At 33.0% G+C, this 12,905-nt stretch overlaps 1 protein-coding gene across 6 annotated transcripts in view; it reads left to right on the forward strand.

The window, feature by feature from the left end:
• The window catches only part of NFAT5 (nuclear factor of activated T cells 5), a 112,227-nt gene that overhangs the window by 37,695 nt on the left and 61,627 nt on the right, over positions 1-12,905 (forward strand). For 3 of the 6 annotated variants that reach the window (XM_048223761.2, XM_026495120.4, XM_057314206.1), the window contains exon 1: positions 10,581-10,668. Coding sequence is in view for 2 of the 6 variants with exons in the window: in XM_026495118.4 (XP_026350903.2) it covers positions 10,543-10,668 (126 nt within the window). In the remaining 4 variants the exon portion in view is untranslated. Of the gene's footprint in view, positions 1-10,542; positions 10,669-12,905 lie in introns of those variants that run through there. The other 3 variants (XM_026495118.4, XM_026495119.4, XM_057314207.1) reach the window with 2 other exon arrangements.

Consider the following 12,905-nt stretch of genomic DNA (forward strand, 5'->3'; position numbering starts at 1 on the left):
AAAAATTATAAAATCATTTTTTTATGACTGAGCTTGTGGAGTAGCCAGAACTTCATACATTGATGATGATAGTGTATTGATACACCCTCTTGGGGAAACTATTTAGCAGTATCTACTACCTTATAACCCAGCAATTTTATCTCTAAGTATATATCCAAGGGAAGTACATATGTATGCATGTGAGAATGTTCATAGCAGCATTTTTGTAATAGGTAGAAACTAGAAACAACTCAATCATTTAACAGCAGAATGGGTTAATTATAGAATATTCAAAAGACAGAATAATATATAGCAGTGCAAAAGAATGAACTGTTGTAAGCAGTACCAATAGACTGAACAGGCAATGCTGAGTGAAAGAAGGTAGGCACAAAAGGATATATATCCTTTATGATTCTTTTATTATATACAGTTCAAAAATAGGCAAAACTATAATCTGTGGTAATAGAAGTTAGAATATTGGTTAGTTCCAGGGCTAGTACCTGAGACGAAGCGTGAACTATGCTGAATCAGCTGGGTGGTAGTTATTTTGTGTGTGTTCACTTTTTAAATTCTTTAGCTCAAGACTTAAGTTATGTATACTTCACTGTATGTATATATTATGCTTTAATAAAAAGTTAAAACTCTGAAAAACATAACAATCTATTCTGAAATTATGGCCTATAAGATAGTAATAATTATCTTTCATTTATATATACTTTATAGTCAAGGCACTTTTCACATATATTAATACTATAATTATATGGGACACCTGGGTGGCTCAGTCGGTTAAACGTCTGCTTTCAGCTTGGGTCATGATCCCGGTGTCCTGGGATCGGGTCCCACATCGGGCTCCCTGCTCAGCAGGGAGTCTGCTTCTCCATCTGCTTCTGACCCTCTCCTCTCTTATGCTCTCTCTCTCTCCCTCTCTCTCAAATAAATAAACATAAGTCTTTAAAAAAAATACTATAATTATAAAAGTACTTTGTGATTTCTAAATTGTGATGTTATCAGATGTAATTTATTCTTAGAACAATTTTCAATTTTCTAGAGCTCTTTCTCTACTTGTTTCTGTTTATGGACCACATTATAGCATACAAGATTGCATAAGCTACCCTTTTATTTGCTGTTGTAAAATGACAACTGAAAATCATTATAGAATTAATAAAAACAGTGGCTTTGTGGATCAGGAAAGTGATATCTAGTTACTATATCAAAATCAAGCTATTCTTTTTTTTTTTGCAAGAAACAAAGTATTAAACTTCCATGTTATAACAAATGTTATTTGTATTTAGAGAATAGCCAGGAGGTAGATGATCTGGAAGACCATATGCTATCAGAATGTTACTCATTGAGGGGTGCCTGGGTGGCTCAGTCTTAAGCGTCTGCCTTCGGCTCAGGGCGTGATCCCAGCGTTCTGGGATTGAGCCCCACATTAGGCTCCTCTGCTGGAAGCCTGCTTCTTCCTCTCCCTCTCCCCCTCCTTGTGTTCCCTCTCTCGCTGGCTGTCTCTATCTCTGTCAAATGAGTAAATAAAATCTTGAAGAAAAAAAAAAAAGAATGTTACTCATTGAGAATCTTTGTTTTTTGCTCATACGAGGTAATTCTAGATAATATCTCTCAGGTTCAAAATAACAAGAACTGTGCTAATTTGCTTTATTATTTTATGTATTGTTCAGGTCTCCCTGTATCAAATACAAATATCAAATATCAAAATTATCTACTGCCATGTGAAATAGCAGTTGTCATTTTAGTCAGGAAAGATAGACAACACTCATTTCCTTTTCTTCATATGTAAATGTAATTGTTTTCTCTTCAAGGTTTAAAATTTAATCTGCAGAGAATGATTTAGCGCTTTGTTACTGTTCTTTTCTACAGTTTAGGGGGAAAAAAATAAATAGCAAAACTCATGCCTGAACATTTGAGGCTAAATTTCATGCTTTAAAGTAATGGCTCTTTGCCAGAATCAACTGTGGAACTCTATAAAAATGTGCATTCTGTGATCCTGCCTACTGTAAACCCTTATTCAGTAAGTCTGTGATGGAATCCCAGGGCATCTTCATTCAGGGGAAAAAATACGTATTTCCAAATGCAATTCCTTATTGATTACCACTGTCTTAAATAAAGAGGCAGAAGTAATGAACTTGCTCGTTTGTTTATTGCCACTAATGGTACACAAATGTTTTTGATCTCTAAACAATCAGCTTACTTCTAAAAGTATGAGGTTTGCATATTTTGTTTGTTCATAATCCTTGTGTGGAATAGAGAGGAAAAAGTGAGCCTTGTTGATTTATTTAGTATTGACTTGAGGGAGGAAAAAAATTCATGTTACATGAATAGAAAAGAAGAAACTTGGTAGAAAATAGCTTTTTTAAATCACTGAAAATGAAGACCCTAAAATATGAAAAGTAATTTTTATCTGTTCATTAAGAAAATAGTAGTTTAGGTGATCATAGACTGGAAGATGGAACATGGGGAAATAGGGTATTTGGAGTAGAAAATACTGGAGAAAAATGGCTTTTAGTTAAAGTGAGAGAACATTCTGGTAGTGACAACAAAGAAAATAAGATAGGTTTTTGTTTGTTTTGTTTTCCCTCATTTTGGGGATAGAAACAAGAATGAATGTCTTATAATTGTTTGGGTAGAATCAATCAAGATTAGATGCTTTGCTCATTCATTCATAATATTCATTCCTTCATTCTAATTGTATAGACAGGAATGCTGGGGAAAGGATTTCTCTTTCAGCCAGCTATTCTCCTGTTCAGGGTCCAGCTTTAACCAATCTTGGCTATGCTAATCAAGTCATAACCTAATAGGAATATAATTTCTTCTCTGTGAAAACTGAGGGTTATGTTTAATATTTTCACTACTTCTACATCTAAGATCCTATGCTTTCTATGTGAATTTTAGGTTAATTTGGTAAAACTACATTCATTCCATTCATACCATTCTTTCCTAGCCCTATTTATATTTAATGTCTCCTTTCTTTTTTTCACACATAACTTCTGTGTCTTGGTACTGATGCCATTGGTTATTTATGTACTTGCAGTCTACCTCACTGGACTGTAAGCTGTTTGAAAACAGAGACATAGGTCACTTCAGTGTCTGCACCAATGAACACAAAATGGATTAGTGGTGACAAAATTAGGTGTTTCTTCCTTTAAAAAATAAACTTCTGAACTACCTTGTAATGCAAGGTCTATGCAGTTAGAAATAACACTGAAGTTAGGAACTCTGTTTACTGTGTTATTGTGCCTGGCACATAATTGGCATTTCAGTACTGTACTTAATTTAAAACAATACTGTGCTTAATAAATAAGTATATGAATGAATGAGCAAATCATCATTTATTAACTGTCTTTTCAAGATTAAAAACAATATAGATAATATATGTATTTCTTTTCGATGATAGATTATTACATATATTGATAAGTACATGGTTATTTTAATTTTAAAAAGAATGACTAAGATATAAGGTTATATAATATGGTTAACTGTTAGGCAGTGAAAGAGATGTTCATTCAGTATTGGTTTTGTAAACATTCAGCTTAAATTTTAAGTATATGTACATTACAGTGTATGGCTCTGATTGCACACACTAGGCTGCAGATAATTTCTTTACTTTGCTTGGACTCTGCACCTGGATATCTCTTCTCTCTCTTCCTCTCTCCATTAATGTTTTCTTCACCTTGTTCTGGCTCTGAAACACTGTGCTACCGACTTCCCCCACTGTCCCCATAGATACCCTCCTCATCCCAGTAGGGTTCTGACTCCCAGCTGTGGGTCCTCCTCATGCCCCTCTTTGACTCTGTCTGAACTCCACAGTTCTTAAAGCTCTATTGAAAAAGTATTCTTATAAGATCTTTGAAATTGTAAATAAGCCATAAATGTTTTACTCAATAGTTTATGTCATAGATATGACACTGAAAGTCTTATTCCTTATAGGACAGACTTAAGTAATATCTTCAGAAAATAATATAAGTAAATTCAGAATCCAAATAACCAAAATGGTTGGTTGAATAGTATACTCCATTCTGTGTTTCATAAGCATTTAGAAGTTACTTTGAAAAAAATTGTAAGTTTTTAGGTGAAAAATAATACCTACTGGAAAAAGTATGTGTTATATTAAAATGATTGTGGAATTCAAATTAGTTTTCTTATTTCCCAATTGATATAATTTATGCTGCTGTACATTATTTAAAATACCTTAGAACACTAGATTGTTTTATGAAAACAATAATAAAATATATTTAGGAAGAAGTGATATGATTAAGTAAATATGTGACAGCAAACTATTAATTGACTTAAACTTAGATGAGAAAAATTTGTTAAAAAAGAGCATCACCTCCTAGTTATTCTTGGACTTCATAATCTTTTAGAAACCAAATATTCAGTAGACCTGCAGCCAGTACATTTTTCCAGTGGAGATGCCAAGTATGATGACTGTCAAGCCTGAAGTGTTTTTAACAGAATGAATGCTGTCTCTCTTCAATGCAGAACTATGTTGGCACACTGGAGGTGCCAGGCATTTTGTTTTAGAATGTCTGACATGAAACCATAGCCTTGGGATTCACTGGCTTATTGAGATAGTTAATAGAGATATGGAAGGGTAAGGCAATTAGTTCCCAAACCATTTGCAAGGACATTTTGAAAGTCTTTTAATTCTGAGGTGCTATACTAGCTTCGTATTTAGATTGTAAAAAAAATAAGTAAAACCCAATTTTAAAAATAAGGTACAAATGTTTGTAAATGGATTTTTCAATATTACAGTATTTGCATCTGATATCAGGGAGCATTCATTATTTGAATAACTAATATCTGTGCTGTATCTTGGATTTACTTTTCGTTAAATTTTAAAGCATTCCCCAAACAAAATAACATCCTTTTTTACCACAGATATTTCCATTTATGGCTGCTTGCTTGATAGTTAAACAGAAAGAATTTATTTCCAGAGCTTCTCCCCCCACCCCGTCTTTTTATCATTCATCTCCGCATGCACTTAAGTCTGTAGTAGTAGTTGTGTACAACTTTTATTTATTTTGTTACCTGTAAGTAAGAAAGACTCCAGAAAAGTCATAAAGTAGGTGGCCTCTCTGACAAATTTGGTCTTTTGACTCTAAGCCAATTGAACACTGCATGCTAGCTATCAGGTCAAGAAGGGTGAGGTAAGGATACAAATTCCAACAAAGGAATGATAAGTTGCAGAGTTCTTTTTAACGGATCATCTTATAGCAACTCGGTGAGGCTACATGCTATCCATGCCTAATCTTAATTTTTTTGTGTTTACTGATTTCTTATATATTTTCATAAAAGAACATCTGTGAGCCCACTGTCCAGCCCAACTTATTTCTGTTCCTCCTTTTTCCTGTCTCCTTTCTCCCCATCAAAGGAAACCATCGTCCTAATAAACTTTATATTTATCATTCCTTTCTTTTGTTGTATCACGTTTTTAATTTTTTACTGTTGGACAGTGTTCAAAGTTTTTATTGGTAAAACCCACCTCACAGGATTGTTTTGAAATCAAGTTTAAAAATATATATATAATGAGCATTGCATAGTGCCTGAACCGTCCCCAAAATCTTAATAAATAGTAGTTGTGTTATTAATATTATTTTGCCAAGAGAGAACAAGAAAAGCATGCCTTTTCTCAGCTGTTTCCTATGTTTTTTCTCCCTGGACCTTTCAGGGGAAAGTGAGAGAGTATGGGGATTTGAAGTCTTTTCAACTTTTCCTGGGACTGACAACTTGCAGAATGAAGCAGTAGAGAATGGGGTTTGGATTATCAGTGGTTAGGGACCATTGTTCCCAATTGACAAAATTTAAAAAAATAAGCTGCACTATTAAGTTACCAACTTTTCCCTTCTCTTTCACTGCATTGCGCCCTCAGGATAGGATTTCTGTCTACTTTGAGTTTGATACAGTATAGTGAAACAACTCATAGCCAGTGTTGAAGAATAAAAAACCAAATTGACCCAGAAAATAATCAGTGACATAAATGGATCAGTTAGAGTTTACTGAATGACCAAGCAAACAAACCAGCCAGTCAGCCCGTTTTTATGTTGTTCACCTTCCCATCCAACATTGGGAAGCATTGGTTTGCTTTCAGTATCTGAAAATAATTTAATTCCTCCATTTCTTCCTTCCCCCAAAGGCCCTATGCTCTACAGTATTACACCAACATAAGACAAATTCTTGATCTTCTGAGCTTGTTTCCCTTTCTGCCTAAGTCCTTTTTCATATACTTATCTTAATAATTTCTCTTAACAAAGTTATTTATTACAAATAACATTTATTTATTTATAAAGTTATTTCACACCTGTCCTAATTCTACTATAGGGATATTTAAGCAGTGCACTTACTTGGGATTTTGGTCAACTAAAATTCATAATGAACCATTAAGTGAGTTAATTAAACATTGCTGCATAAATTATTAGCAACATTAATAGAAAAAATGGTTAAGACAATGGTCACTTCAATCCTGGCTGATCAGGGAATGAATTCCTTAGAAAACAATGCCTGGCTGCCTTAGTTGGTGGAGCATGTTAACTCTCGATCTTGGGATTGTGAGTTCAAGCCCCATGTTGTGCATAGAGCTTAGTTAAAATAAAACAAAGGGGTGCCTGGATGGCTCAGTTGGTTGAACATCCAACTCAATCTCTGTTCAGGTCTTGATCTCATAGTCATGTGTTAAAGCCCCGCGTTGGGCTCCACACCCATTGTGGAGCCTATTTAAAATAATAAAAAGAAGAAAAGAAAAAAGAAAACAAAAGTGAAATTATTTCTCAATTTAAAAAAAAAGAAAGTGCCTTTCAGTACATTGTACAGGAACAATTTTTACCAGTGGTTTCATTAATCCTAACTAAATTTCACTTCATTCCTCTGGGCAGATACTCCAGGGTTGCATGATCTGGGATGAATTATGACACATAATATATCCCTCTTAAGCCTATGTCATTCGCAAATTTGATCTCTTTGTTTAAGTTATTGATGTAGTAACCACCTCCTTCCAGGTTGAACCCATACATTTTTGGGTGCTATTGCTTAGAGTCATCTGTTTTTATTAAGTCTACATTTCTTCATCATGCTTATGAGAACTTTTTAAGATTTTTCTCAGGTATTTTACTGAATTTAGGGTAACTATACCTGTGGCATTTTCTTGATCCTCTAATAGAAGAGGCTTAAAAAGCAAATTAGATTAGTGTGCAGCTTGGCCTTCATAATTTCACTTTTCATAAATAGAAGCACTGTGAAGAGATATTTTTATCCGGAGGTTTATTAAGAACAGTGAGAGATGTACCTTGCTCTTGTGCAATTTCAGTTGTACTTGTTCACTTTCTTTCTTTCTTTCCTTTTTTTTTTTTTTTTTTGAAAACAGCTTTACTGGTGTATAATTTACATATCATAAAAGTCACCTACTTAAAGCGTACAAATTCAGTAGTGGTTAGTTTATTTACAGAGTTGTGTAACCATTACCATAGTACAATTTTAGAACATTTTTACCATCCAAAAGAGAAAACTTGTGACCATTCTCACTCTCTTCTTTAACAAAAAAATCTAGAAGTGATTTTACTTTTGTTTTCTAATAAAGTCTTTCCTTAAGAAACTGGCTTTCCATTCTGAATTTCCTGGTCTCTTTCCTCATATTCTGTGTTTATAAACCTAGAATTTCATTCTTTCATTATCTAACTAGTTTGAAAGCTAAGACAAGAAAAATAGATATGGTGTCTTAACATGAGGTGGTTAGTACCAACTTAAGACTATTTTTTAATTTTCAACAAGACGTTCAGGAGTTCTTTCATTGGGTAATGGATACTGTAAAACTAATTTGTATTGAATTTAGGAGTAAATGACAATAGTATTAACAGCATAATTTATATTCCTTTAATCTTTTTATATTTTATGGGAAGCACATTTAAGAGTAAGGCCAGTATATGGGGTTGGGTTGTACAATCATAGCTTGGGGAGAGTTTCTTCAAGATAATGGGGTAAAAGAAAATTTTAAATGAGGATTTAAGTCTTAGATTGTTTGAAGTAGCAGAGCCAACCCAGTTATGTTTGAAATCAGAGCCTATGATGGTAATGACTGTATTAACTGCTTCTTCCCTTGAGTAGATATGATAAGACTTCTGGCTTCTTTAATTTCCAAACACTTGAGTCAGTTAATCAGAAAATACCTCTGATGAAGGAATGAGTCCATGCTTCCTACACCTTCTACTTCACCTTGCATGTTACTTTGTTTGTTTTAGGGGGTAGGCTTTGCGGAGGGCTAAGATATAATAAGTTCTATATTTAGTAACTTTCCAATGTATTTCTATTAACATTGCTATTATACCTCTAATATAGATTCAGTTTTATACACTTCTTTGGGAAAGATAGAATGTTTCAGCCCACACAGGTTTGTTTTGTTTTGATTTATTTATTTTAATGATTAAAAAAGTGGAGAAATAGTTCCAACTAGTGAAGTGCTGTTAGGGATGGGCTATTACTAGGACTTTTTTTTCCTTGACGGAAATATATTTTGGTAGATCTTTCTCTTTTCATCTAAGCTATTTTTATTTTCATATTTCCTTTTGGTTTGTTTGGACCAAAAAAAAAAAAAAAGGACTTGAGTATACTTCTCTTTTATGTATAAGCAAGTCTTGTTTTCAACATGTATTGAGAAAGATAATTGTTTTAAAATCAATATTCGATGATACTGGCATTTCTGTTTTAATTAGGGTCTCCAACTGTTAGGTAATAGAGTTTTTCAAAAGAGAATTTTCAGTTGACTCTGCTAAGTGAAGATCATTTAATAGTAAAACTTCTAGTTTTAGCTTTCCTTCAGGACATTCTTCCTTATCCCTATCCATGTCAAAGTTGGCGTATATAATTCAAAGATTAATTGGAAGGATCAAAATATGTATTCAGTGATCAGTTAACTAAAAGTATTGTTTGCTGCAACATGGACGGCACTGGAGGAGATAATGCTAAGTGAAATAAGTCAAGCAGAGAAAGACAATTATCATATGATTTCTCTCATCTATGGAACATAAGAACTAGGAAGATCGGTAAGGGGAAGAAAGGGATAAAGAAAGGGGGGTATTTAGAAGGGGGAATGAAGCATGAGAGACTATGGACTATGAGAAACAAACTGAGGGCTTCAGAGGGGAGCGGGGTGGGGGAATGGGATAGGCTGGTGATGGGTAGTAAGGAGGGCACGTATTGCATGGTGCACTGGGGGTTATACACAACTAATGAATCATCGAACTTTACATCAAAAACCAGGGATGTACTGTATGGTGACTAACATAATATAATAAAAAAACATTTAAAAAAAATAAATAAAAGTATTGTTTGTTATCAAGGATAAAATGTCTTAGAGTGCTACCTTTGTTTTTTAATCCCTCATGCAAATGATTAATACTCTTTTTTATTTGGTGGAATGTTGGGTTTCTTGGAATACTGGGCAAATCCCTTAAACCCTGTATCTCAGTTCTTTTGAAAATGGGTATATGATTCTAAGTGGTCTTTTGAAGTTCCTTCCAACATTGATTCTACTACCTTTACAGGGTATTTTGAGAATTGTTTGTGCCCAAAACCATACAATAATAACTAGAAAAGAATTTTTAAAATAGTAGATATAAATGTAATTTTATGGACAGTGATTGTAACGTACATTAAAAAGGTATATGAACATAATAGTAATAAAAAAAGATAGAGATGCCTGGGTGGCTCAGTCACTTAAGCATCTGCCTTCAGCTCAGGTCATGATCCTAGGGTCCTTGGATGGAGTCCCTCATTGGGCTCCTTGCTCAGCAGGGAGTCTGCTTCTCCCTCTGCCTGCTGCTCCCCCTGCTTGTGCCCGCTCTCCTTTCTCTCTCTGACAAATAAATAAATAAAATCTTTTTGAAAAAAGATACAGTATTCTTTAGTCTGATACAAAAGTAATCATAGTCTAATTTAGGCATTTATCCTTTCTGATGTAAGAGTATCTTATACTTGTGCCTTTCTAGAGTTTGGAGATAGCTCAGAATAAAAAGTACAATATTTCCTTGAGCTATGACATTCCTTTTTTAGCTTTTTTTGGGAGAGAAAAATGCATTATGCTAGTGAATTAAAATATTTGCTATAAGGTGCGGGGTAGAAGAGCAAGACTAGACTAATGGTCTCATTGGAGAAGCCATTTTAAAGCTGATAAGAGTATGATAAGTTATACTCTTATTATTACGAAGGAAGATACTGGACCATTTTGGGTTATTTGATGTTTCTTATATTTTGTCTGAGTTTATCCAGTTCTAAAATTTAATAACTTTAGAGAGCATCTTAAATATAAAGGAAAAAGCCAAGAAGAAAACAGGGGACAGAACTAATGGAGAATTCATTCTTCAGTAAAATTGCATAATAAAAGAAAAATATTTGCTAATAATTCTTTACAACAGTAATTATATGGATTTTGTGTGTGTGTGTGTTTGTGTGTGTGTGAATAATATAGTTCTCCTCCTGAGTGAAAAAGACATATTAATTTCATGTTCATGTATTAGATTATTGACTTACACTCTTAAAATTTTTTTCTCCTTCCTCCTACAGAATCTGTCTATGATCTTCTCCCAAAGGAGTTACAGTTACCTCCATCTAGAGAAACATCTGTAGCATCAATGAGTCAGACAAGTGGTGGTGAGGCAGGCTCGCCTCCTCCAGCTGTAGTTGCTGCTGGTATGCATTTCATTTTATTTTATTAAAGAAAACTAGTGTGTTCTCTGGCCAACATGAACAGTGCTGGCAAAGTTCATATCAAAAAGAGTGTGATTTGAGGGTTTGTTTTAAAAGGTTTAAATATATACTTTTAACCTTAAAATATTTCAATATACATTTATTGATATAATTCTTATTTCTTAAAATTTCACATTGGCACATCAGTTAGTGCCATTTCTTTTCTAGGAGCTTATCTTCAGCTGTGGAAACAAGCTTGAAGCTCTTTTATTGACTGCACATAAAAAAGTTACATACCAAGCAATGGATAGAAAATTACATTCGAGTCTCTATTTAACAATTATTTTTTAAAATTTGCTTAAAGAGAAAAATATTTTGTATAATCTGAAAAAGGACTCAAGTACTCAAGTCTCTTTTCTGTTTGTAGCATATTATTAAACCTTTTCCCTACATTTAAAAATATGTGACTTTAGACTTCTTTTAAATTCAGTTGAAAGTAATGGAAGATTTGAATGTAATATTTATATAAAGGCATTTTGTAATATCAATGAAAAAGTACGGAAATTAATGTTTGAAATTTATCAACTTTATTTTTACTCAGCTCTCAAATCATACACTTTATATAAAATTGGTTCCATTTTTTAATGAACCAAAATAAAAGATTGATGGATAAGCTAATAGAAAAAGTCTTGATTATTGATAAATTAATGAGTGCTTTCAATAATATTAGATTGCCCAACTGTATTTCTTTTTTTAGTTGGGTTTTATACACTGCTAAGTGTGTTTGGTTTAAAAAAAGGAAAAAATTACATATCTATATATCTACATATATAGATATATTTACACTCTGAAGTTTTATCCTTCTAAGTAGAGGTTTCTTATCCAATAAACCACTCATCTTTTAAATGGTACTTAAAATCCATCACAGCATTGTTCTCAGTAAATTCATTTCATTTCAAAAAGAACAGTGAAGCGGAAGGTTGTGCTTTAAATAAGGATTTGGTACTGTAATTGAATTTCATATATTTTTCTTGTATGCATTAACCAATGTACCATTAACCTTGTGTACAAATCTCTTCCCTGAGCTGTATACTGCAGTGTGCAGCCTTCCTGATTGAGGGCAGGAAAACTTTAAACATAGCAAAGAAACTTATCAGCCCTGCTCACTGTTCATGTGTTGCCAGACATTTTCTAACGGATTCTGTGGATTTAACTGTGATCTTTTTAGTAATGAAATTGGTAAGATGACCTGGTTTTATTTTATATCCACTGGGTTCTAAAATGTCCCTGAATATTTTTTCTGAAATTTAAAATTGTAAATATTGCTTAAAAATTGTATCAGATGATAAAATATGGGCAAAAAAAGATTTTTAATGAAATATTTCACTTTAAATCCACAAGTAGAAATTGACTAACTGATTTCTTTTGTATCTTTTGAGATTATTTTTTGTAGACTTGTTGAATCTATATAGAACTAAAAGTCTGTTTCTTCTGTGCTTTTTAACATCTGTTGACAGTAGATCCAGTTCCTTTTAAAAGCTGAAAAAATGTCAGCTAGGTTTGGAAAAGAACACTTCCTTTTAAGTAATACCAAACTCATTTTCAAGTTTTATCTATAGATATTGAAAGTTCTTGAATTTGAGTCACTAATAGAATGTTGATCCTCCATCCTTCCCTCTATTTATTTGAGAAAATCCTGTCCATATAAATTAGATTGAAAGACATGAATTGAAAAATCATGAAAATAAGAGAATTAACCAAAGGAAGTATTCTGAAGTAATAAATTCTTAATAGAGAAGTTATTGACATTCTAAAGAAGGTGAAGAGAGTAAGGAGGTAACATTGACAGCTTTCTTATATTCACATACAGAAAGTTTCTCTGATCTAAAACGAAGTCATTTGTAATTTTTTTTACATAAATTTACTTTTAGTAACCAATATAATCTTATTCTAGGATTCTGTCTTATTAGTAGAATAGTCTTTGTCATATAACATTATAGGTAGGAGAGTTTAAATTACAGAATAATTATTGTAGGGAAGTCAGTTAGTAGGTATCATTATAGCATTGTTTTTTTATTTGACATGAATATCTTTAGTGACATAACTGTCAAAGAGAAGGATTTGGAGTAAATTACCTAGTTACTCAGTGTTTCCTGGCCAAAAGACTTGATGTCTAGGGAAAGGCACATTAACTTAGACTTCTTTGAGTTTTATTTTTTAATCTATACATTTGCTGTTTA

Source organism: Ursus arctos, unplaced genomic scaffold (assembly GCF_023065955.2).
Source record: "Ursus arctos isolate Adak ecotype North America unplaced genomic scaffold, UrsArc2.0 scaffold_19, whole genome shotgun sequence".
NCBI lineage: Eukaryota > Metazoa > Chordata > Mammalia > Carnivora > Ursidae > Ursus > Ursus arctos.